The sequence below is a fragment of the Tupaia chinensis genome, unplaced genomic scaffold (genome assembly GCF_000334495.1).
Source record: "Tupaia chinensis unplaced genomic scaffold, TupChi_1.0 Scaffold000362_1, whole genome shotgun sequence".
In the NCBI taxonomy this organism is placed as follows: domain Eukaryota; kingdom Metazoa; phylum Chordata; class Mammalia; order Scandentia; family Tupaiidae; genus Tupaia; species Tupaia belangeri.
The window spans coordinates 6,226,191-6,253,170 of NW_006159859.1; the positions used below are offsets into that span (position 1 = coordinate 6,226,191).

Here is a 26,980-nt window from a genome sequence, read left to right on the forward strand (position 1 = left end):
TCCCATAGGGACAAGAATTCAATACTTGAAACATTCACATTCGAGTTATCCATATTGCCATGTCACCCTAATGTCGACTGAACGTATCAATTTGTCTCCTAGTCCTGATTATCACTTACAGATGACACAGACAAAATGAGTCTGGCTGACTTGAAACAAAAGCAAGAAAAAAGCCTTACACAAATATTCAAGTGAAACATTTATGACAACTGATTACGCATGTCTATTTCCACAAACAATGCATCCCGAGTGTCCTTCATCTGTGAAGATGACATTACTGACCTCTGTTACTAAGGTTCTCAAGACTTTCTTTGTTCAGCAGTAGCAATGGTTTTGTGCTAAATTTCCAAATTCTCTTTCCTTTCACCTTCTTGTCAACAGCACCATGGGAAGAACACAATATGTGGGCTCTTGTAAGGTGACCAGGGCTCATTCAAAGATCAAAGTCCACTACCTTGGCTTCTAAACCATGAGGCCTGCCTTTCCAGACATGCCCACAACCGATCTGAGCTAGCTCAGATGGAGTACATCCAGGAAGCCAAGGCTGTGGGTCACGTGTGTATTTGAATGCATTTTACTTCCCGGGCTACAGACTTCTCTGTCAAGCCTGTCATCCAGCCAGCCTGCATGCTATTGTCTAAAGAAGAAAACAGGAAAGAGTATGTGGAAAGAAAAGTGCAAATCCATCACTATTATTTATCAAAAAAAAAGAAAAAAATGCAACATGTGCTATGACTGATGGGTTAGTGGTGTCATCTGTGAAGGACAGCACCTATCACATTCATCAAGAATAGTTGTCTAACTAAACCATTGAAATGAACCCAGCTGATTTCGAGCAGGGCTGTTTAGGTCATGTACTAATTCACAGAATAGAAACAGCAGAGGGAGAAGCCAGCATGAATGTTTAAACTGGTATGTTTTATAATATTTAGCTGGGAGGAAGGGATAAGGGTAGTCAATGGTCCAGGGATCAAAACTCTACACTTGCAGGACCAGCAGATAACATAATGGTTACATCGCCGGACTCCTACCACAGTTCAAGTCCCGGACCTGGCAGCTTAAAAAACTCATGCTGGGTGTGTGCTTGTATGCCCAAAATCCCAAGAGGAGAATGGAGGAGAAGGGATTGTAGTGTGGCCATCCCTCCTGGGGCTGGGGGAAGGGCATGATTTTTCACCTTCTGTCTCTCTGTCTGTCTCTGTCTCTCCAGGAGTGCAAGCACCCTAGAACAACAACAACAAAAAAAACTCTCTTAAAAAAAAAAAAAAAGAAAATTTACTTTTAGACAGGTGCATCTCCCTTTGCACATGTGACTGAGGCATGGCTCTGTCCCTGAGAATTTACAAGCCTCAGGAATGATAGTCCACAGTCTTGGAGGTGGAATGACAAGTGAGTGGAAGGTGAAATTGCATTCCAGTGAATGAAACTGAACGTTGTTCTGCCTACAGCCTGGTTGGTTGTCTGTCTGACACATTTAGTCAGAGATGAGGAGGACTCTACTGGGAAAACCCAGATTTAAACTACTCAGAGCAGCTCCCTAAACTACTAGAAATTAGTTAAAAAGAAAAAAATCTGCCAAGAAACCATTTTTTCACTTCAATGTGGCATTTATGTAGAAACTCATTTTTTTTTCCAATGCTGAAGGTATAGAGAACATAGAACAGTTACAACATTTATTTAACATTGTTTAAGATACAAGAAACAGGCCATACGCTACGATGTAAATGTGACACAGTATGCTTAAATTTCTTTTGCCACAAAAAGAAAAAAAAAATAAATACAAGGAACACTGCCTTTTCGTATATATTTGACCATGGCACATGCACATTTATCAAATCTTAAAATACTCAAAATTTTTTTCAGCTTTTATCAGGGAACTGCAGTATATGCCTGCATTTTTTAAAAAGTGCTTATTCTTGTGTAGTGAATACAAAGCACACAAAATGAAAACAATTTAAGCACAGAGGGTTACACTGAGAAGGCAGCCTTACTATTTAGGCACATTACAGTAATTAAGGTAACTGTACTGCAGATATCACATTCTTCATTTTATGTTTGTTTTCAGCAAATGAACAGGCATTTTATATTTTCATCCAGTAGCTGAAGAACCGCTCCAATCACAATGTCTTCTGTTTCACAGAATAGGAAACTAATGCAAAAGTTAAAAAGAAAAAAAAGAATTAATTTCTCTATTATATGTATTATATAGCTACGTCTAGTTTTAGGACATTATATGAGAGTACATCTATCTATGTATCAGTCCACCTCCTTCCCTTTTTACCATGTAAAGCACAAAGTACACTTGTGTATCAGAAATTCATTATTTAACTCATGAGGCGCTGTTAAAGATTCTACAAAATGTTTCATTCATGTGTTTACTGTTTATATTTCCACTTTGCTTTTGCAAAAGATACCACAACAGTTGGAAGGTTGTACCATCAGAACCCCCAAAATGTTAAAAATAGGTCACATTGGAGAATAAATTAACTGCTTCATACAAAGTATTTCCGAATGACATTTGGTTGCCCACTGATTCTTTTAACAGAATATTTCTTACAGTGCTTATAGTTAGAAGTTATTTATATTAGTGTTTCACCTATCATATCCCTGAACTACACCCCCAAAGACAAAAGCAAAAGAGATTTCAATTTGTTGATGAAAGACTACAATTTTGTTGGCGAAAGAAAAATGATTAAGCAAAGTGAGATACGTATGGTATCAGTGAGCAAAGATTCCTAATAAAATCCATGCACCACCAATATGGAAAACGTGCTTCTGAAAAAGCGTCTACCCGCTAAAGTACCTATTTACTTTCTTCATTATTTTCCCTTATGTTATCAGTAAAGTATCCTTTAGTTGGGCAAAGAATATTTCAATATTTAATAAACACGACTGTCATAGATTGGGTCTTAAATACACATGCCAAGACATCCATTTACCATCTTTTATACCCATTCTTGGTGTGGGGAAACACAACGTAGAAGATTCTTTAAAGATCTGTCATAGTAAAAATTCCCTTTTACTGGTTAAAATATTTGAATTCTTTCTGGGTGAAAAGAAATGATATTAACAAATACCATCTACTTAGTGTTACATATACGATTGTATTCAAACCAGAAAGGTGAGTGTTACAGAAATAGCTGTCCGCTGTCACCACCAAAGATCTTTTAAGAGAAGGAAGTGACTAGAGGGAAGCATTCTTAATCTGGACCCACAAATATAGGCTATTCACTCATTCAGTCACTCAGCCAACCAATTTTTACTGAGAAACTACTATAGGTTCAAGCACTGTTGGGAGTAAAGGGAGTATTAGCAGCAAACGAAACAGATAAAAATCCCACCCTCACAAAGCTTAAGGTTTACTTGGTAGTGGGAGGAGGGGCAAGTGGTAAACAAAATAAAAATGTATAAAGTATGTTAAATCATAATAGCTTTGCATAACAAAGCAAGAAAGGAGAAAGGGAGAATTAGAATGAGGAGAATTCAAATGTAAAAGGTTGGCAAGGGAAGATCTGGCTGAGAAGCAGACAGACTAAAAGGTGAGGAAACCAGCCATGTTAAATATTAGGGAACAGAGCATTCCAAGTAGAGGAAAATGTACTTCGGATACTTTATTCTTTATGCTGATGAAATAGTACCTTTTATAAGGGTGTTTCCTTTTTGTAGTTGAAGCTAGGATCCGAACCCTCGATCTGAAGCTTCAGGGCTTGTTTAAGGCTTAATTCTGTCTCTGAGGAAGGGTAGCCCTCTAACACTTCCTGATGCCCTCTGTCTTGTATTGTTCGGGGGACTGAAACTCTGCCGAGGAACACCTGGTTGCTCTGCAGATGGTAATTTGGATTTGTCATTATTCCATTTCTCTTCTTCTGTTCCCCACTTTGTTGGTGAATCAGAAACTGCTGTTGAGATCGGCCGATTTCCTGCTGCGCTGCAGGGATCACAATTTTGCACTGAGAGTCTGCCGGGGTTTGCTTAGGGGGTGCGCCCATCCCGGATGTGGCCGTAGGTCCTCTTTTATCAAACTGAGTCATCTCGTATTCTAAAACCTTGGGCTGGGAAGAGTTACTCTGTTTAGCTTTTTTCCCAGCGGACCCCGATTTGTTGGAGTTTTCTGATTTCCCTTTATTTGCTTTAGTCGACTTCAGACTGGGCTTCACCTGACTCCACTCAAACTCACTGCTGGGTGAGTTGTGACTCTGGCCCAAGGACTGTGTGGTGGAGGACGGGGAAACAATCGACTGTCGGCTTCTGCTGCGTGGCAACGAGTGCTGCTGAATTTGCTCTGTAAACGACAAACTGTGAAAGCTGTCGATGGGCACTGTCTGAGCCGTGGCTGTGGACGACGTTGTTCTCAAAGACGAATTTTTTGAGCTTTTCAGGGAATTATTTGACAGCGATGACTTCTGCCGATCCACTGTAGAATCTGGAGATTCGGAAGGAGAACTGAATGCGTGAGCTGGCCCGTTGGGCAACCCGCGCAGTGAAGGCTGCATGTCCCCTGCACCAGTACTACCAGAGCTGTTCGACTTAATGGTTAGCGACTGCATTTTGGAAGACACCGACTGCAGAGGTTTCTGCTCCATGGTGTGAACAGGGGATGGAGAGCAGCCATTCAGGCTAGATGCACCGTATTTCTCCAATAACTTAATTATCTGAGAATGTCCATTTTTGGCTGCCACGCGCATAGCAGTGCGTCCAAACTGGTCTGCATGGTTTGGGTCAGCACCATGCTCTAACAGAACCTGGACGACGTCGATGTGTCCCTCCTGGGCCGCGATGCAGAGTGCAGTGGCGCCCTGGTTACAGGTGTGGTCGACCACGGCACTGTGCTCAATGAGGAGCTGGACCACCTTCACGTGGCCCTGCCAGGCTGCAGACTGCAAGGCCGAGCGCTTTTCATTGTCCGCCGCATTGACGTCGGCGTGGTAGGCGATCAGGACCTGCACCATCTCCATGTGGCCCTGCCAGCAGGAAACGTGAAGTGCCGTTCTTCCTTCAGCATCGCTTGCTTCGACGTTTGCACCATTTTCTAGAAAATATTCGGCCATGGTGAGCTGGTTTTCTAAGGCCAAGATATAAAGCGTGGGCCTGCCATCGGCATCTTTGTAGTTAACATCAGCTCCGTGGCTGAACAGCAGTTCAACAATGTCCCTGTGCCCTTCTAAGGCAGCGACCCGCAGCGCGTTTCTCCCATCGTAGCCTCTCTGATCGATGTTGGATTTGTTCTCCAGTAATATCTGAACACAGTCATAATGCCCCTCCTGCGAAGCTAAGATGAAAGGGATTCGCCCATCGTTGTCGATCTCGTTTGTTCTAGCACCTTGTTCGATGAGCGCTTCGCATATTAATCTGTGACCTTCAAAAGCTGCCATGTGCAAAGGCGTCCAGCCAGCATCATCCCGGTGATTTTCATCTAACCCTCTATCCAGCAGAGTCCGCACCACCTCCACGTTCCCCTGGGCTGACGCGATGCTGAGGACCGTCCTCCCTTCACTATCGATGCTATCCACAGCTGCACCCCAAAACAAAAGCGTGTTCACGACTGAAGCATGGCCCATCGAAGCTGCTGCGAGGAGGGGTGTCCGACCATTGTTATCTGTGTGATCGACATCTGCTCCCCCCTCCAGAAGCAAGTCCACCACGTCTACATGGCCTTCATAGGCTGCTACAAGCAGGGGGGTCATACCGTCTTTGTCACAGTGGTCCACTTCAGCACCTCGGTCGATTAAAAGGCTGACTACTGACGCATGCCCTTTACTTGCGGGCACACACAGTGCAGCGACAGAGAGCGCAGTCCTGCCATCAACGTCCTCGTGATTTACTTCTGCGCCGTGGTCCAGCAGGTGTTCCACAATCTCTCTGTGTCCCATGTACGCCGCTGCGATCAAAGCAGTTCTCCCTTCATTATCGGCTTTGTTAACTTCAGCACCATGTTGTAGCAAATTCAGAACAATGTCCTCATGTCCTCCCCATGCCGCGGCTCTCAAAGCCGTCCGGCTGTCAGCATCCGCACAATCCACTTTCACGCCTGCGTAAAGTAGTGCGGAAACTACCTCGGTATGGCCGCCCCACGCAGCAGATCTTAATGCTGTCCAGCCGTCCTGATCAGTGTGATTAATATCTGCTCCACACCCAATTAAACAATTCACCACCTTGGTATGTCCTTGTCGAGCAGCTAGGGTGAGGGCTGTATGGCCATGGGCATCTTCTATCTCCAGATCTGCCCCCCTAGACACAAGTAAGTTCACCACATCAAGATTGCCACTGTATGCAGCATTGGCCAGTAAGGTTCTCCCATTTGAATCACATTGATTTACTGACGCTCCGTTGTCCAACAATGTCCGGATAGAATCCTCTCTCTCTAAGGCTTGCCGAACTATGCAGGATGTGCGGTCATCCTCACTGTTGACATGAGCACCAGCTTTGACCAACAGCTGTAGCACTTCTTGTTCCTTGGGTATTAAAGTAGACAGAGAGTCTCTGACAGGTGTACCATTCCATATCATCCACAGAGCCAACTCGGCCGTCTCTAATTGTAGGTTGGAATTGATTAAGTGCAACGCAAATTCTTGTGCTTCCAATGGTGTCAAGTTCTTGGCTTGACAGGTATAACTCATCGCCAACATCCTGTGTCCTTCTGCAGCATTACATAAATACTTCTGAGTACAGTGCTTCACGTCCAGAAGCCACTCTGCAAAACTATAATGAAACAGTATTTTCGTATTTCCTAACCCATCGACAAGAAGTTTGGAGAGGACATCTAACTTGCGTTGGAAGTCTTCCAAGGTTAGAGACATATTTTTGGTCCATACAGCATGATACAATTCCGTTATGGTCAAAGGTCGGCAGGCTGCAAGAATCACATTCAAAATAGGCTGAACCTTTGCAAACTGTTTTCTCACAAAAAGTCTTTGGCATAGCCAGAGATAGAGACCATTCAGAGTTCCTGGGATGTCACGAATCTCTCTTAACATAATAAAGTTTTCTACAACTCCATCTAGAACTCGTTCTAGGTAAAGAAAACATCCACTGCTTTTGATGTGCAGTTGATTTAACATCTCTGCAGTTTCTTTTGTAAGGTGTTGTCGCAAAGCTTCTTCTTGGTCTAAACGATGAAGAATGTACTGTTGCACATCCTTGACGATATATGCCTTCCGAAGGTCATCTAAGCTTATTTTTCGAAAACCTAGAGACAAAAAAGTAGATGTCAACACTCGGAAAGGATTATAGAAACTGACAAACGTTTAAAGACAATATCTTCAGGATGTAATAAACAAGTCCATCAATACCTATTAGTATATAATTTTTTTGTAAAAAAAATCGCCATTGCTGGTAGAAAAATGATTTCATTTTCCTATCTGCAAATGGAAATACTTATGTTTTTAGTGGCTCAATGCCACTTTCAACTCTATGTAGGAGATACTAAGCAGACATTGGACAATCTTACATCCCCATTAAAGCACTCTGTTAAGAATTTCTGAACTCCCAAATGATTAGGAAAATCATCTTTGTTGCAGGATACATATAAGTAAACCTGTTTTTACAAGCTCTTTATCAGATGATAACTGGTGTTATTCCACCCATCCACTTGAATGGGATTGAACATTCACATCCAATTAGAATATAAGCTGTCAGGACCTGTAAGTTATATTCTACATGCTAACAAGTTAAAATAATTAAGTATTGGATAGCTCACAAATTTGGAGAGAAAAGCTGGTAATTCAGTTTTGTGATATTAAGCATGAAAAACTTAGATAAAATGGACACATTTATTGAAAAAAAAAACCAACATACTAAGAATGAAAGACGAGTAATGATAAGTGTAATAATAAATCTATTATTAAATTGGTGTCCATGATTTTATAGCTATCCATACACAATGGCCATTAAATCGTCAACAGAAATACTCTCAAAAGACAAATTTCAATTATGAAAGAAGACACCCTCACCTAAGGAGAGCTTAAAGTGTCCCTAGAAATTTATAATTATATTTACCCATGATGTGAGATGACATATTTCCAAAGCTTTTGCTAGTGTCTGTTTGCTTTGGTTTTATAAATTCATTAAAACAATTTAAGTTGGAAAAGGGAGATACCTGGCACGTCACTAATAAAAAGTTATTAAAAAAAAATACTATCTTACATTACACGGTGTCTTAAAAGGTTCCAAAGTGGCAATGTACATACTGATTGATTTACAGGGGAGATCATATAGCCCATTATGAGAAACTCTATAATTTAAACCTCATTGACCAAAATCTCATGATCGAAACTTGAGATGATAAAAACAGAAACTAGCCTAAATCTCAATAGTAACACATTTGGTTCCTCAGAAAAAAATGAGAAAGCAACATTTATTGAAAGTCAGTTATTTTTTCTTTTTTTTTGGAGAAGTTTTTGCCATAGGGCACGTGTGCTCACCAGACAGACAGAGACAGACAGAGAGATAGAAAGTGAGAAATCACCTCCCAGGGGGAATGGCCACGCCGCAATCCCTTCTCCTCCATTCTCCTCTTGGGATCTTGGGCACGCATGCACATGCGCCCGGCGTGAGTTTAAGCCACCAGGTCCGGGACTCAAACCGTGGTCGACTACGTGGGAGTCCAGCCATTACGCTAACTGCTGGTCCCGAAAGTCAGTTATTTTTAAGGCAGCCCTTTAAGTACTTGTCAGACATAACTTATTTTTATGCCACTACAGCAAGAAAAGTATCCCTATTTAAAAAATAAAACTGAAGTTCAGAAAGGTTAAATAAATTGCTCAAGGTAACATAGCTATTAAAAGTGATAGAACCAAAATTCTGACTGTTCTGTTTGATAGTGTCTTCTCAAAAAAAAGATTAACAAAAAACTCCCCCAAATAAATGTTTAGTAATCTGAATTTAGACAGAATAAACCATTATAGTTACTCTAATAATAGCTATCTAATTACTAAAACAAGCTAAGAATAATCGTTGATCAACAATTTAAATGCCTTGCATTAATATCATTGAACATATTTTTTCTAATTGCAACTTTTGAGTAATATACATCTAATTCTCTTATTATGAACATTAATACAGTTTAATATATGAGACTTCAAAAAGTTCATGAAAAAATTAATTAAAATTGAGTTTATTTTTATGCAAAGAAATATTTGAAGTCCACACATCATTTTTTCATAACATTTCCACAGACTTTAAAACAAATCCATAGGGGACCAGTAGGTGGTGTGCTGGACACTCCCACATGGCTGACCATAGTTCAAGTCTTGGACCTGTTAGCGTGTTTCTCACTTTCCCACTCTCTCTCTCTCTGTCTCTCTCTGGTCAAATTAAAATAAATAAGTGAATAAATTTTAAGAACTCCATGTATTGCTATCAAAGCACTTTTAAAAAATTCCTAAGGGGTCAGATGGTGGCACAGCAGTTAAACATGATGCTATGTGAGGTGAACACACAGGGAAAGGTCCTTGATTCAATTCAAGCCTGGAGACCTTCCTGAGTATGCCAGGAACATGCCTGTCTGTGACACAGGTCTGGGAGAAGACCAGGGTGGATGGAAGCATCAAGACCCTGTTGGGAGTGCTGTCTGTCTGCCTGCCTGTCTCTCACTCTTGCTCATGGAAAAATAAATGATAAACTTTAAAAAGTTATAAGTATAAAAACTAACAACAACTTCTAGGCAAGTGAAAACATGATTTACTGAAATGTTGGACCACTTCTTTATTGGGCTACTTTTCTATTCTTACTTCAAACATTCCTCAGGGTATGAAACTACTCAGTGTTGGTGAAAGCTAATGATAAAATGACTGGGCTTGTGCCAAGATTTATAAATTGATGCTCACTGCGATCTCACTATCCAGAGGAATGTAGGAATGGGGAATATGAAAATAAAACTTAAAGACACATGGGCCAGCAGGTGGCACAGTGGTTAAGATGCTGGACTCCTACATGGTCAATCATGGTTCAAGTCCTGAACCTGGTCGCTTGCTATTTTCACTTTCCCTCTTTCTCTCTCTCTGGTCAAATTAGAAAACAACAACAACAAATAAATAAATAAATAAAGATACAATTAGAAGAAAGTTGAGAGAATCCCCACATATTAATATGTGAAAATCAATACATTATGTAGTAATAACTGAAATAGTTATTAAAAAGTAATTTACTGACTCTAAGAGACTTAACAATGTTAAATATACAAAGCAAAAAAATCAAACTGATATATGTAGCACAATCTCAACTAGGTAGGGAAAAATACACAGAATTTAACACTATTAAAAAGAGTGGTTATTATCTCCAAATGATAAAATATTCGTGTATATAGTCACTTAAAGTATGTTTTTAGAGAATCATTTAATTTTACTCACTATTATCATTCAATTTGACCAGAGAGAGGCAGAGACAAGGGAAAAACACACAGAATTTAACACTAACTATTAAAAAGAGTGGTTATTATCTCCAAATGATAAAATATTCGTGTATATAGTCACTTAAAGTATGTTTTTAGAGAATCATTTAATTTTACTCACTATTATCATTCAATTTGACCAGAGAGAGGCAGAGACAGAGAGAAAGTAAAATGCCAGGTCTGGGACTTGAACCATGGTTGGCTATGTGGGAGTCCAGTGCCTTAACCACCACACCAACTGATGGTCTCTAATGTAAAGTATTTTCTATATGAAATATGTATTTCTTTTGTAAGCAGATGAAATAAACATGTATAAAAGTCTTCAAAAATCTTCTAGGGTTAATTTTTTTGTGCACAAAATATTTTAAAATGGGCTTCTGGTTCTTTAGCCCCATAATAAAGCCTAATAGTTATCAACCTACAATAATACCCTTAGAGCTAGTCAAATTCTGCTTAAACTTAATGTATGATAAATGGAATATCACCTAGTAATTGTAAAGAAACTGAGAAAATGTATAGTTTGATATATTATCCAAGCTAGAGCTTATTTTACACTTTTTAGTAGAAAATACTACATACGGACAAAGATATTAAATATAAAAGAAAGAACACAGAAGAGTAAAGGACAATATTGGGCTGCCAGGAAAGTTATGGTGCATTTTTGCATAGAAAAACATAGAAAAATACATCACGACTTCCCCTATGACATAACAGAATACATACAATTGACTTCAAAACAATGATAACAATTTTTAAAAGCTGAAATAGTTGCTAAGACTAAAAGAATATGAAACAAAAGCTCCCTTAACAATCAATAAGGAAATCAATAATTTCCCAAAAGAATCATATGTAAAGGTTAGACGACAAAAAAAAAAAAAATCACAGAGAAAAGCCAAATTGATAAACATAAGGGAAAACAAACTCAATAATAAACAAAAAGCACCAATAAAAACGAGCACCTTTCACACACCAAACAAGTTCTTTTTTTTTTTTTGGAGAGATTTTCACTGTAGGGCGCGTGCGCTCGCCAGACAGACAGAGAGAGACATAGAGACAGAAAGCGAGAAATCACCCCCCAGGGGGGATGGTCACGCCGCAATCCCTTCTCCTCCATTCTCCTCTCGGGATCTTGGGCACGCACGCACACGCGCCCGGCGTGAGTTTTAAGCCACCGGGTCCGGGACACGAACCGCGGTCGACTACGTGGGAATCCAGCGACATAGCCATTACGCTAACTGCTGGTTCCCACCAAACAAGTTCTAAAAAAAAAAAAAAAATTTGATATTGATAGAAGTACAAAAAGACCAATAGTTTCCTGTAGGAAATATAATATGATATAGATCTATTTGGAAGGCAATTTGACAGGATATACTTATAACTTTAGTAAGATTCTTAAAATTTTACCTCCAACTTTCAAATCTACCATTAACAGAGAGATGGTCAATTGTTTATATACGTGCAGTTTTAAAATTAACATCACCTCTGGGAATCAGGTTTCAATTCCCAGTACATGTTTTCACTAAGGGTAGGTTCAAAGAAAATACAACTCATTCATTTGCAGATATCAGCTTTCTTCCAAGCTGTGGTCTAGATACTGAAGTGATACAGTAATGGGCAACACACTGTTCTCACAGGAAAATATCTGTTGTCATAGAGGACAGACTAGTAAGGAAATAAATATAAAATATGCACAAATTTTAAAACATGAAGAAAATAAAACCAAATAAAGAGAGTGTGTGACTAAGTAACTGGACAGGGTAAAAAAAAAAAAAAAGAAAAGGAAAAAAACTAGAGAGGCCAGGAGGCAGCATGGTAGTTAAGGCACTAAACTCCCAAATGGCTGACTGCAGTTTGAGTTCCAGATCTGATAGCTTGAAATTTATGCCAGGTATGTTTGCGTGTGTGCCCATAATTTTCTGAGAGGATAATGGAGGACAAGGGATTGTGGCATGGCCAACGTCCCAGGGGGTGATTTCTCACTTTCCTTCTCATTCTCTCTCTCTCTCTCTCTCTCTCTCTCTCTCTCTCTCTCTCTCGGCAGTGCATGCACTCTATGGCAAAACCTTAAAAAAATGTTTTTTAAATAAAAAAACTAGAATAGAAAACATAGAATCCTGTGTGTGATTGATATTTAGGAGTGATAATCTAAATGAGAAGACAGAAAGTTTAGAAGAGCAGTCAGAACATGAGTAAGAACATCAAGGAGAAACTAGCAAACCTGAAAATAAATGATGATTATGAGAAAATAGAGAAAATGGAAATCTCATTTGTTAGTAGGACTATAAATTATTTCAAGTATATTAGCTACCTATATTGCAATGAACTAAAGTTCAAAATGTACATAATATAATCCAGCAATTCTTTCTCTTAAAAAAAAATTCATTTAATTTTATTTTTTAATTTGACCGGGGGGGGGGGGGGGCGGGGGAAAACAATTTTGGGCATGCACACACACATGCCTGGCAGAAAGCAAGCCATCAGGTCCAGGACTCGAACCTGGCACTAGGGCCTTAACCACCATGCCACCTGCCGGCCCCAACAATCTACCAATTCTAAATCTAGGTTTTTAATTTTTATAAAATCAACTCTTTTTTTAAGTTTATTTATTTATTTCATAAATGTGTGAGAGAGGAAGAGACCCTGACATGGTCTCGTCATGCCACAATCTCCCCAGCCTTCCGGCCAGCCAGAATGACAAGCATACCCACAGGAGTACTTGTCATGGTCAGATTTGACCTGGGACCTGAGCCCTGGTGTGTGTATCACACAGTGACACCTACCACCTGTCCCTCCATGGCTGGACACAAGTCTAGGTTTATCGTGTAAACCTCTGGCACACGTGCACAAGACATGCATAGCATGATTAAAAAGCATTTTTGGTAACAGTGACAAGTGGAAAACAATCTGCATGTCCACAGAGAGGCGAACAGCAAAATAAATAGTATATTTATTCATGGGGAGAAGTACTACCAGCAATTAAAACCGATGAACTGGATTTAGTGAAGGTAATAGGAAATGGCTCACTGTCTCTCTGTTCCTCTAGGATGAGTCTAAGTATCCTATAGCAAAAACCTTAATAAAAATACATTTGTTTGGGGACCAGCAGTTGGCGTAATGGCTATGTCGCTGGACTCCCATGTAGTCAACCGCGGTTTGCGTCCCGGATCCAGTGGTTTAAAATTCATGCTGGGCGCGTATGCGTGCGTGCCCAAGATCCCGAGAGGAGAATGCAGGAGAAGGGATTGCGGTGTGGCCATCTCCCCTGGGCAGTGACTTTTCGCTTTCTGTCTCTCTGTCTGTCTCTGTCTGTCTGGCAAGCGCATGAACCCTATAGCAAAAACCTCTCCCCCCCAAAAAAAAGTTTGTTTAAAAATATAATGATAAATAATTATAAGAATAATAGCAACAATACATATATGAAGCACTTACTATGTATTAGGCATTATAATTTGTCATTTAACTTTACAAAAATCTTGTAAGGAAAGTAGCATCATAATCCTCATTTTATATATGAGGAAAATGAGACAAACCATAAATAAGTTGCATAAGGTCACACAGCTAGTGAGTGGTAATAACTAAGATGACAGGTGTGTGTATATATATATATATATATATATATATATATTAATGGTATCTATACTGGGGACGTGGTGGTTAAGGGTGTTGGACTCCCAGACGGCCAACCACGATTCAAGACTCAGATGTGGTGGCTCTCTCTCTCTCTCTCTCTCTCTGTCCCTCTCTGGTCAAATTAAAATAAATAAAGAAATAATTTTTTTTTTAATGATGGTATATATAATGTTTAATTTCTGTAAATTACAAAGATACACAGTATACGGCTGGCCCCATAGCATAGTGGTTAAAGGAGCTAGTTCCTACATGGTCAGCTGTGGTTCGAATTCCAGCTCTGACAGCTTGAAAACCATACCAGACAGGCATGAGTGAGTGCCCAAAGTCCTGAGAGGATGAAGAAATGGAGGACAAAGGATTGCACTGTGGCCATGCCCCATTGAAGGGCACTTACTCTCCCTCTCATCCTCTCTCTGTCTCCCTGTCTATCTCTGGTGATTACATGTGTCCTCTGGCAATTAAACAAAATACACAGTATATAAACATGACTTGGGAGAAAATAAAGTAAGCTAATGATAACCGTTTGCCTTAAATGATGAAGAGAAAGGAATGAGTAGTAACACCGACCACAAAAGACTTCAGCTCTATCTACGCTGAACTGTCATTTTAATCCCCAAACTTTAACCAACATTTGTATTAATAACCACAAGAAAGGATTCTGTACACGGAAACCAGGAACACTGCCATTGGTAGCAAGAGAATCCAAGAGAGAGAACCTGAGAGGGAATAAAGCTGGTTACAGAAAATCATTTTGACACATTAATAAGGTTTCATCATATTGTAAAACATGCAGATCTCCTTAAATGTGATATGGTTAATTAACCACCAACTTAATTAACAGTGCTCCAATTATTTCAAAAACTTGGTGGGAAAATGGAATTAAAGGACCAGATTCTGTTCGGGCAAAAATTTAAAAAAATCCATCCACAGTTTTTTCATAATACATATTATGGAAGATCTCTTGTAACGTCTGTTGGAAGTCCTTATCTTGTACTCCTTTTGTTTCTCACAGGAGAAAGAGTGATTTATATAATGTAACAGGAGTAATCACAATTTTATTATGCTACTAAAAAAAGAGAAGTAAAAAATATAAAGGAAGAAAAACTGGTCATGTGCTTTAATCATTATCTAGTCTATGCTTTCACACATCAGAAAAAGGTATATATAAAAAAACAGGATGCTCAGTCTAGCGAGTAGAAAAGTCATAAACTGATACCATAGCATAATAAATGCAGCCCTATAGATAATATATAGGAGCAACTATGCACTTCATACTTCTTTTACTAAAACAGGAAGAGAATCTTTTAAAAAAATGTAGTGTTTAAATAATCTTAAAACATGCTACAACTTCTTTTTATTAAAGAATTATTTATTTTACTTTATTATTTTTTAAGAGAGATTTTTGTTACAGGGTGCATGCATTCACCAGAGAGACAGAGGCAGGGAGACAGAAAGCGAGAACTTACTCCCCAGAGGGGATGGCCACATTGCAACCCCTTCTCCTCCATTCTCTTCTCAGGATTTAAGGCATATGTGCCTGGTGTGACGTTGAGTTTTAAATCGCCAGGTCTGAGACTTGAACCATGGTTGACTATGTGGGAGTCCAGCAACGTAACCATTACGTTATGTTGCCAGTCATTTATTTATTATTGTTTGTTTAATTTCATCAGAGAGAGAGAGAAAAAAAAAGTGAGAAAGCAAGCCACCAGGTCTGGGACTTGAACCTTGGTCAGCCATGTGGGAGTCCAGTGCCCCAACCACTACATGACCTGCTGGCCCACTACAACTTGTTTTTAATATAACTTTTAAAAGGTACAGTTGAGAATACCTGATAAAAGACATCCAGATTTTGAACTGTGGTCGTTCCTCTAAGAAACACAGTTGGTTCATCAATGAAAAGGTCTGGGAATGGCAGTAAATGATGATCTTACCAGTAAACATCTTGGTAACAGCCTTACTCTGTTTGCGGGCAGAGCAGAGAAGCAACAGCCATGGCGGGAAGAACTCATGGTGACCAGCTAATAGCTCTGCAACGGTCCCAGACAGGCTGGTCGACGTCTGTTCCCCTTCACTTACGTTACACCCTTCATCCACAGAGTCAACGAGCAGGTAGAGGCTCTGCTGGGGGGGCTTCATTCCCAAAAGGGGGAGCAGAACGCACCTGAAAGACACATCCTCATGAGTATCGAAAGCTATTGTCTTTGATGGAAAGATGGATTACTCAAACTTTAGTATGGCTAACTATACATGGTTCAAGACTAAGACAAAGTATTAGAATAAAACTGCTATTCAAGTTTCAATTCCTTACCTCAAATCAGTTCACTTTTCTAACAACATTTTCCACAATAAATAAAGTGCATGTATGTGTGTTAGTAACTCAGCATTATGAAAGAGAAGTACAGTAAGAACTGGTGGAAACTAGATTTCAATGTTCTCTTCCTGATTTTCTTAAGAAAGGGATAAAAAATGTGAATTTTTATAACAAGGATAAAAGGTGTAGAGAGAAAAATGACAAAACAAACCAAATTTCAAGGATCACTTTAGTAAGAAACATCAAGAGCTGTATGGAATTTCTAAGTGTTTTGTCATCATTTCTCTCACAAAATTACTACCACTTTATTCTAGTCTGTCACACGCACAAATTTTATTTCAAAAATCCATATGTTTGAACATAAACTATACTCCAGGTCTCATTGGAGGTACTTGCAAAATGTAAGGAACAAACGGTTAGGTTTTATTGTATTGAATAATGCATTTCTACCCAGGTAATTTATATTTAGTTAAATATAACTTTTTCCTAAATAAAACAGTGCTCGTTCATTGTCAACAGATATTTACTTGATGGATGCTGCATGCTCAATAAGGATACAACAGCCAAGGGGACATTATCTACCCAGTTGCGAATATCAGAAATTTCAGATAACATTTCCTACAACTCTCTTCATCTTTCAATCCCATAACCACTCAGACCCAATTTATCACTGTGCAACATTAAGTATGTCTTTCCCCAAATCTCTGAACTCCCTTTCAGTCTGTAACATCATCACCATAGCACAAATGACCATCAAGTCCCTCACCTGGGCCACCCTAACAGCCTACACACCTCCAACAGCTCCCTCCCCTCCATGGATTTCAACTGCAGCTGGTCACCTTTTCAATCTACTCCAGTCAAGCAGCATCTTTCTAATGACCTTCACTGGGTACAATTACACAACAGTCTTTCCATTTTCATTTTTCTCTGCCCCCTTCTCTTTGTGTAGTAAAATTCTTTCTTAATCTTCAATTGTTTATTATTATTTTTTAAATTTGCTATACAACACATGTGCTCACCAGATAGAAAGTGAGAAAGCAAGCCACTATGTCCAGGATTCAAACCATGGTCAGCCAAGTTGGGAGACCAACGCCTTAACCACTATACCACCTGCTGGCCCTAATCTTCATATTTTTAAATATATTTATTTTATTCATGATAGAAGACATGTGCATATGCACACGAGGGGCTTAGGAGAGAGAGAGAGAGCAGTAGCTCTTGAATTCATTAACTCTGGATCTATAGTTTATTTTCTGTGACTTATCAGTATGTTCTTTTTTTTTTAAAAAAATAATTATTTAATTTTATTTATTATTTTAAAATTTGCTGTAAGGCAGACATGCTCACCAGGAAGAGGCATAGACAGAGAAGGAGGGAAAGTGAGAAAACAAGTCCCCAGGTCCAGGACTTGAACCAAAGTATGCCATGTTGGAGTCCAGTGCCTTAACCACCATGCCATGTGCAGACCCCAGTATACTCATTCAAATAAATAAAGATTGTCCCACATGTTTTATCTAGTTACATTAGACCATGCTAGACCTGGAGGAATTATGAATGACTATTGACCAAAGATGCCTTCAGATTTAATGTTTTTCAATAAATATCTATGTATTTTTCTACATTCAATATCACCTCTCTTGATATTAAGGAATGTAAAAATTAAATCATATGTAACATTACCAGATTACTCAATTTGAATTCTGGAGCCTGAAATCTCACATTATTTAGTAAAATTAAGCATTAGAACATTATACATTCAGAGTTTACTTAATCCCAATACTTAACATCTTGTAAAATAATCAGTCTATTGAGACATTTGCTTATCACTTTATAAATAGAATTATTAAATTCTTGTAAACATAAGGCTTCAAAAAATATATATTTTTATAGAAGATGAGAAGAATGTAGAAAAAGTAAAGCACTAACAATTTTTAGTCAATGTATTTTATCTTCTCTTGGAAAACAATGCTAGGTCCTATATTCTTTACTTAGGAACAAATTGCCCATCCAATGAATTAAAACATGTAAAATGAAAACATGTAAAATAATCAATATTTTCAAGCAGTTAGGAATCAAATATTATCTATTCATTTACCAGAAAAAAAAAATCCAGTCAGTATACTTGATAAGTTGGTTTAGGAATTTGGCCAAAATATAGGGTAAAATGTGTCTCTGAACTTTTGACCAAGGTGTTGGAGTAATGCCATTATTTTATGAACTGTCTCCACTATGCTAAACAAAGCAGGGAAATATGGAATGTAAAAAAAAAAAACAAAAACACACACTCAGTTAGAAATAAGGTAAACATTACAAAGTAACAGAAATAGAAAAGAGCTCAGTGCTGAGAGGCTAAAGCTCTAGCTTGCTAATAATGGATGCTGTGGGGGCCTGGAGATTTGCTGGTGGAGGCAAGAAGGGACTACTGGTTCTCCTGACTCTTTTAATAGCACTCAGACTCACTGTTTGCAACTAAGGGCTTTGGTTGGGGTTTACCCTTTGAGTAATGAAAGAAATAAAAAATAGAAAGTCCTCCTGATTACCACCTAGGGCTATGGCTTTTAAGAACAGCAGGGAACACAAAAAACTAGCATCAGGGGAGACCAGAGCTCAACATATTATAAAATGATCCCTAGGTCACTGACTACAGCTACAAAATTGCTAATATCAGCTTGGAGTAAGGCACTTTGTACTAAATTTTCAGCCCTCATTCTCAATCACATTGGAGATGAGGAGTGGTGGAAGCAATCAATAACAATTAGCGTGGGAAGAGCAAAGATGAAATGGTCATAAAAAGGAGATCCAAAATAGGAGAGTGAAAAAAAATTACAAAACTCATAAAGCTCAGAATGAAAGCAGCAAATTCAAAAATCAGATATTTATTTATATTCAAATTAAAATAATTTATAAACTTCCAAAGACCTGATTGAGAATGTATTTGTAATGCTTGGAGAAACAAAAAAAAGGATAAAATTAACTAGAGAAAAGAAATCATTCAATAGGCAAAGGCGTGAATCCAAAAAAATGGGAAAGAACCTGGGAAATCTTGTTCCTAGGGATTTCTACAGTCAGATCAGATGTAGTAGGTGGCAGCAACCCAAAACTCCCACTACTAGAGAATAATAGACAAATTACAAAATTTATGCATATATATGTGTGTGTGTGTGTGTATACATATGTATGTATATATATATATAGAGAGAGAGAGAGTGCGAGAGCACACACAGGGTGTGTGTGCTAGCTGGAGAGAGACAGAGACAGAGAGAGGGAAATTAAGAAAGAACCCTCCATGCCCCCAATGGGTCATGATCACCTTCTCCTCCACCTCGCTCTCCTTTTGGGATTTTGGCCATATATACACAGGTGCCTAATGTGTTTTTTAAGCCACCAGCTCTGGGACCATGTGAGATCTAGCTGCCTAATATCATGCCATGAGCTGGCCTCTAAATTTATATTTTTAAAGGCATGTGAGAGTTTGTGAAAGAAAGCAAGAGGACAAGAAGAATTGCAATTCCAAAGGATAAGAGCTCTTCCAAAATGGGGAAGTTTGAAAAAAAAAAATCCGTCAATTTCCTCTTAGGTGTCATTTGGGAGCCACATACTACTGATTTTAGTTACAACCTAAGAATAAGATTTGGCCCACCCTATTGTTAACTTGTTGGTTATACATTTTTACTATTCTTTAGAGGTTAGTTAGTATAGTCTACATAGAATTATTTTTATCACTAACCAAAATTGCTAGATACTTAGAAACTAAACTCCATTTGACCCCTTTTGTCCTGTGTTTTGGTTGTCAGGCACTTTAAAAACATGTATATTTTAAAGTATAAAAGGAACCAGAGGAAAAACTCATTATCTACAAAGAAGTAAAATTATGACTTCAAGAAGCTTTTCAATAGGAACTATAAATGCAAAAGACAATGTAAAGATATTTTTTAAATGCTGAAGGAAGTGTACACAAAGAAGCATGTGCATGCACACACAGCCATATAGACAAAATCTTTACTTCTAAAACTAGATCAAGTAAAAATACCATTTAAAAATTAAAGTGATTAAAGAATAACAGTTAGTGAACTCTGTAAGGTTGCTATAAGTCAACATATAAAATTCATTTTAATTCCTAGACATTAACGTTAAAAAAATCAGAAAACATTGCTCACATACAATATCATGTATAACAGCAACAAGTAAATCAAATGCCTTGGGATAAGTCTAATCAAAGATGTGTTAGAACTGAATATGAAAAGCTATCAAATAATGTTGAGAAAAATGGAAATAAAACGTAAATGAATAAAGGATATACCATTTTCATGGATAAGAGGATTCAATATTATAAATAGACCAATTCCAACAAATGTATATATTCAATGAAATCTTAATTAACAATACCAACCAGAATGTTTATGCATTCAATCTTTTACAATGATTTCACATCATGTAGCCTCTAGAAATCTCCACCATACCCTCAGAAGAGAATGAAAGTGGAAAATGCAAATACAGTGCTAGTCTTTATTTTGAAGATAATTTTGCTCCTAAAGATCCCCTGAAAATGTCCCAGAGGCTCCTAGTGCCCCTATACCACACTTTGAAAATCACAAACCATCTAATCCCCTACTTTCCCAGATGGCCATTTCGCACTTCTCTTCCCAAATCTCCATTCTCCCAACCCTCCAACCTCATTCTCGGTTATTGACTTATTTCCATATAATAATAAAGTATTTAGAGGGGCCAACAGGTGAAGTGAAAGTTAATGTGGCTGGATCCTACATGGTTAACTTTGTAGTTGAGTCCCAAACTGGTGGCTTGAAAATCATGTGGGGCACATATGTGTGCCTCAAATTCCAAAAGGAGAATGGAGGAGAGGGGACTGCAGTGTGACCATCCCCTTGGCGGGAGGGGTGGGGGGTGGGGGTGTGTGTGATTTCTCATTTTATCTTTCTCTCCAGCAAGAGCATATGACCTATAGCAAGCTCCAAAACAAAACAACAACAACAACAACAAAAAAAAACAGAGATAAATAACAGGTATATAGTATACAAATATGCATACATACACACAAACACAACTAGAAGACAACTTCCACACATTCACTGGGAACATTTACTCTAGTAACCCATCTTCAATTATATCTAAATACTACAATTACGATGTAGACTATGAACCCCACACTCTAGAGATGAACAATCTGTGCTCTGATCCAATCCACTTATTACCAGATCCCACTACATCTCACTTCCTCAATGGCATATTTCCAGCAATTTATCCTTTTTCTCTTGAATTATCTAGTTCTACATCTACTTATCATTCACATCATTTATTCAAATAGCTTGTAATAATTCCCTTCTTAAAACATCCCCAAATCCATATCCTACTACTCAACTTCACTGCTCTGCTTTACAGCAAATGCTTCCAAAAAAATAGTCTATTTTTACTATTTACTCCTCCCATTCATTTATGGTCCTAGTATAATCAAACTTTATTTTCTATTCTACCAACATTCCAAAAAAAGTTGCTAAATCTAGTGTTCGATTCTCAACTCAGCAGAAATACTTGACATAATTTTTTTATTTCCTCCTTCCAGCAATACTTTCTCCACTTTTTTTTCTTTCCTCCTACCACACTAGTTACTCTTCCTTCATATCTTACCAACCTGTGAATTCTGAAGGACACCAAGGTTGAGAGATCTTGGATAGCCTTTCTTTTCCATTTATATTCACACCTTACATAAAGTTTATTAATAACCTTAAGTACCTTTTGTACGCCAGTGAGCCCAGATTTATAGACAACACCTCTTCTGAATCTAGACTCATAAATTGAACTGCTAATCCAGCATCTTTACATAGATGTCTAATGTTGAACATGTTTAAAACTAGAGTTCTAGGGACCAGTGGATGGTGAGATGGTTACATTGCTGGACTCCCATAGAGTCAACTGCGGTTCGAGTTTTGAATCCCGTGGCTTAAAATTCACACCAGGTGCATGTCTGTGCTTGCCCAAAATCCTGAGAGGAGAATGGAGGAGAAGGGATTGCATGACCATCCTTCTGGGGGGTGATTTCTCAGTTTCTGTCTCTTGGTCCCTCTCTGTCTGGCAAGCGAAAATCTCTCTCTTAATAAATAAATAAATGAATAAATAAATACATAAAACCAGACTTCTGGCCTCCAACCCTTATCTTGTTTCTCCCCTAGTCTTCTTTTCAGTAAATAGCAAGACCACCCTTCCAGTTTCTCAGGCCATATTTCCCTAGAATCATCCTTACCTAATCTTTTATTTTCACATACTGCATTCTACATGCTGTCAGAAAAATCTTTAAAAATAAATTAGAATAGCACTTTCCACTAGCTCCACCACTTCACTCAAGCGCAAGCACCATTGGTCTCTAACTCTGATTACTGCACTAGTGACATGGGTTTCCTTCTTTTCTTCCTCATCACTGTTCTCAACACAGTGGCTAATGTAATCCTATAAAATTGTCAACTGTAGGGACCAGCAGTTGGCGTAATGGCTATGTTGCTGGACTCCCATGTAGTCGACCCCGATTCAAGTTCTGGACCCAGTGGCTTAAACTCACGCCGGGCGTGTGTGCGTGCGTGCCCAAGATCCCAAGAGGAAAATGGAGGAGAAGGGATTGCGGCGTGGCCTCCCCCCCCGGGGGGTGATTTCTCGCTTTCTGTCTCTGTTTCTCTCTGTCTGGCAAGCGCACGTGCCCTATAGCAAAAACAAAACAAACAAACAAAAAAAAACAAAAACAAAAAACCTCTCCAAAATTGTCAACTGTAAAATATTACATTCTGTTTAAAATACTCCAATGGCTCCCAAACTACTCAAAGTAAAAATCAGTGCTTTCACAACTGCCTCCAAGGTCATCCATTGTGTAGATGTCATCTGCTATTTCCCCCTTGCTTATATCCCAGGCACATGGGCTCCCTTGTTTGTTTGTGGATAACATTAAGCCAGCTTTGTGCTTGATATTTCCTCAGTCTGAAATGCTTTTGCTGGAAGTTCCTTCAGAACACCCTAAACCCCGCCCCCCATATAAACAGTATCTCACCACCCTCTACCCCATAACTTACCCAGCACATTACTCATATCTTCCTTACTCTGCTTTGGGTTTTTGCACTACACGTATTGCCAACTAACACTGTAAACTGTTGTAACTTTTTATTTTTCTGTCCTTCACCCACTCCAACCTTCAAAATATTAGGTCACTGGGGAAGTCATCACATATTTTTCTATGTTTTTCCATGCAAAAATATGTCATGACCTTCCTGATGACCCAATATAAACTAATAAATGCAGATTTTATTTGCCACTTTGGTTCACTATTATATCCTAGTACCTAAAAAAGCATCCCATGCATTCCTGGTATCCAAAATAAATTTGATCAGTGAAATTTGATGAATGAACCTAAGTGGAATAGAGAACTCAAAAAGACATACATACATACATTTGTGCACCTTGCAGTGATAGCATTACAAAGTAAGAATGAAAGGTGAGAGGTCAACAGATGCTGCTAGAACACTCAGGTAGAAAACAAACTTTAAAATAAGACTCCAAAAGGCAAATATGTATTTTAAATGATAATCATAGAAAGAATGATAAAAATTCCTCAGATAAAACTATGGATTTATGGAAGAGAAGCAAAAGGTAAACCTCATGAGTCTCCGTATATACTATATACTATATGTAACCTCATATGAGTCTCTGTATATAGTATATACTATAAATCTGATGCTCTTAAAAATATTTTCTAGATGATAAAAATTAATTTTGACATGGATTTTTCAAAATACAAATGAAAAATACCAGCTGAAAACAGATCCTTTAGATTTTTAACTATATAATCTATATGCATAAACTGTTCCATAAAAGAACACAGGGAACATTCAAAACTGAATATAATGAAAGCAATATACAAATGATTAGTGTGACCAAAATTATAATGACTTTAATTAATATATAAATAACGATTAATTCAATAAATAGCTTTTGGGTTCCTCCTATATTCTAATCCATGAGGATTCAAAGAGTGCAAGACAGGCATTATCTGCTCTTTCTAGTAGGGAGGCAGAAAGCCAAGTATCAAATGTACAGAAGAATTCCAGATCAGGACAGATAATGAAAATAAGAATAAAGAAAACACACGGGGATGATATGATTTAAAAAATGACTAGGTGGACACTTCTAAAGACTCAGAGCAGGAAAAGCTCTGAGGAGGTAAAGTTAAAGACAGTACCTAAGTGACAAAGGGGCAAAAACACATACAAAAATCAGCTGGCCTGAACTTGACTAGTTCAGAACAAAATTAAGGCAATATGTGTGAAGAGCCATGAATGAGCAAGGGTAAAATTAGAACAAGATGAGGTCAGAGGCTAGCCAAGGGGTAGATCACATAGAGTTTAGATTTTATTCTAAAGATAACAAGAAGCCATTGACATTTTTGGGGGAGGTCTTTGTTTTTAAATATGCCATGGCTAGAATGGATATCTTTTTTATTTTTAAATTTTCTTTATTATTACTATTTTTTAATATGTCATAGGGTACATGTGTTCACTAGTGAGAGGAAGAGGGGAAGTGAGAAAGCAAGCCACCAGGTCCAGGACTCAAACCACAGTCAGCCACATGGGAGTCCAACATCTTAACCCAGGCCACCTGCTGGTCCTGACATTGGCATGTTGTAATCAGGAAAATAACAGGATCTGATACTCTTAACTACATTCAGAAGATAAGGGGACACCAATAGCCCACAAGAACCAGTTAAGATGCTACTGTAGTAGCCTAGGCAACAGAAAATGGCAGTTGAGATGGAAAGACGTGGAGGTATTCGTTTTATCTCGAGACAGAACAAAAGAGTGAATGTAGAGAATGAGTGAATTTAACGAATCTGTGATAACTCCTAGATTTTTGATAAAAATTAATGACTTCCCACTTAGAATATTTCCTTAGTTTTATATGATTGACTAATTTTCCCAATAGTGGCATATTATAGACACCCCAAAACTTAATGGCTTAAGATAATAATCATTTATACTGTCTTCAGTGTCTGTGTGTTTTTGGATCTACCCTAGGCTTAAAGGCAAGATACTTATCAAAGCTGTATTTTCATGTATTTATATTGGGTCATTTTAATGCATCCTGACTTTCCCAACGACTTGATATATTTTTTGATTACATGTTCAATATATTTCTCCCCACCTAACTCAGTATCCTGGCTGGTTCACAACTTCAGTCCTGAGACTTCAAGTTTAAGAATGAATGAATTAATGAATGAATGAATGAATGAACAGAAGTGCTAGAAGAAAGAGGTGTGCCCTGGTAGCCATTTTAGTAAATGAATGAATGGAAGAATATGTATAAAGTCAGACGATAAGTAAGATTTGAGGGGTGAACATGCAGAGAACGCAGAGGAAAGGCCGCCAAAGAATGGAGTCAATGAGGGACTCTGACAGGAAGCAAGTACAAAAGAATAAAAAAGGTTCCAAAATACATCATCTAAGACGAAAGAGAGACTGAGCAAGTTGGGAGAGAATTATGCATGAATATCTTTCCATAAATATGTAGAGAATGAAGTCAGATTTTAGTAGGTTAAAAAGAAAAAAGGTACAGGCAAGAAGTAGCATTCACAAATACAAATTTGAGACAATATGAGAGCAAATTTGGGGGAGATAAAAGAAGGTTTCTTTTCTCAGAGGAATTAGACACACGTCCTAATAGGAGCCAAGTTGGTCCACAGAAACAGGTATAGACTAATACAGCGAGGAGAACTATCAAATAAGAGTATTATAGGCCCCATATATAGACAGCAGCACACTCAACTCCTTAAGATTATTACTTCAAAGGAATGAGAACTTAGTATTGTCAAAATGTCCAGTTTTTTTCTTTTCAAGAAAAACAAAAATCTGGATATGTTTAAGACATTTCCAAATTGTGCAAAAATATATTTAATTTGTATAGCATCACCTTATTCTCTCTGATCTAAAAAGAAGGTTAATTATCACGAAAGAAAAAGAATGCCAAACAGAACTAAAACTGTGGCTGACTTGAAAGAGTATAAAAATGCAAAGAAGAGCAGTTGTCATGGCATGGTGCAGAAGGAGTTAGAGGCTGATGATTGGCTTGGCAAATAATAGAACACACCAAGAGCCAAAGGAAGTAGCACTTACATGTGCATATAAAAGAAAGAGCTGACCCGTAGGTAGGTGGCATGGTGGTTAAGGTGTTGGATTCCCACATAGCCAATCACAGTTTGAGTCCCAGACTTGGCAGCTTGCTTTCTCATTTTCTCTCCTCTCCCCTCCCCACCTCTCAGTCTCACTCTCTGGTCAAATTTAAAAAAGAATAATGAGGAATAAAATGAAACTGAATAATTATTTTTTAAAAAAGAGAAGGAGCCAATTTAACATAAAAAGAATCGATTTCAGGATGAAAAAATGGGAATGCTTGAATGAATGCAAGTCCACCTTCAAGTAAATATGACATAATTAAAAGCTACTAAAAGCTAGAGACAATAGGCAATATGTGAAAAGTGACACTCTTAGACTAAAAGTAGACATGTAAAATTATGGTTATGAAAGTTATATGGATTGTTTTAACACTGGAGATACATTTATAAAAAAGTCTTTTAGGTTGGCAACATTTAAGAAGAGATAATGACA

The 26,980-nt window shown here is 38.1% G+C and overlaps 1 protein-coding gene across 2 annotated transcripts in view; it reads right to left on the bottom strand.

Moving 5' to 3' along the window:
- Positions 1-1,234: 1,234 nt before the first annotated feature.
- The window catches only part of ANKRD50 (ankyrin repeat domain 50), a 33,088-nt gene continuing 7,342 nt past the window's right edge, over positions 1,235-26,980 (bottom strand). For both annotated transcript variants that reach the window (XM_006153138.3, XM_027773683.1), the window contains exons 2-4: positions 15,949-16,178; positions 3,639-7,186; positions 1,235-2,149 (exon numbers count right to left, since the gene is read on the bottom strand). In XM_006153138.3, the coding sequence (XP_006153200.1) occupies positions 3,642-7,186; positions 15,949-16,178 (3,775 nt within the window). In that variant the 3' untranslated portion in view covers positions 1,235-2,149; positions 3,639-3,641. The remainder of the gene's footprint in view (positions 2,150-3,638; positions 7,187-15,948; positions 16,179-26,980) is intronic.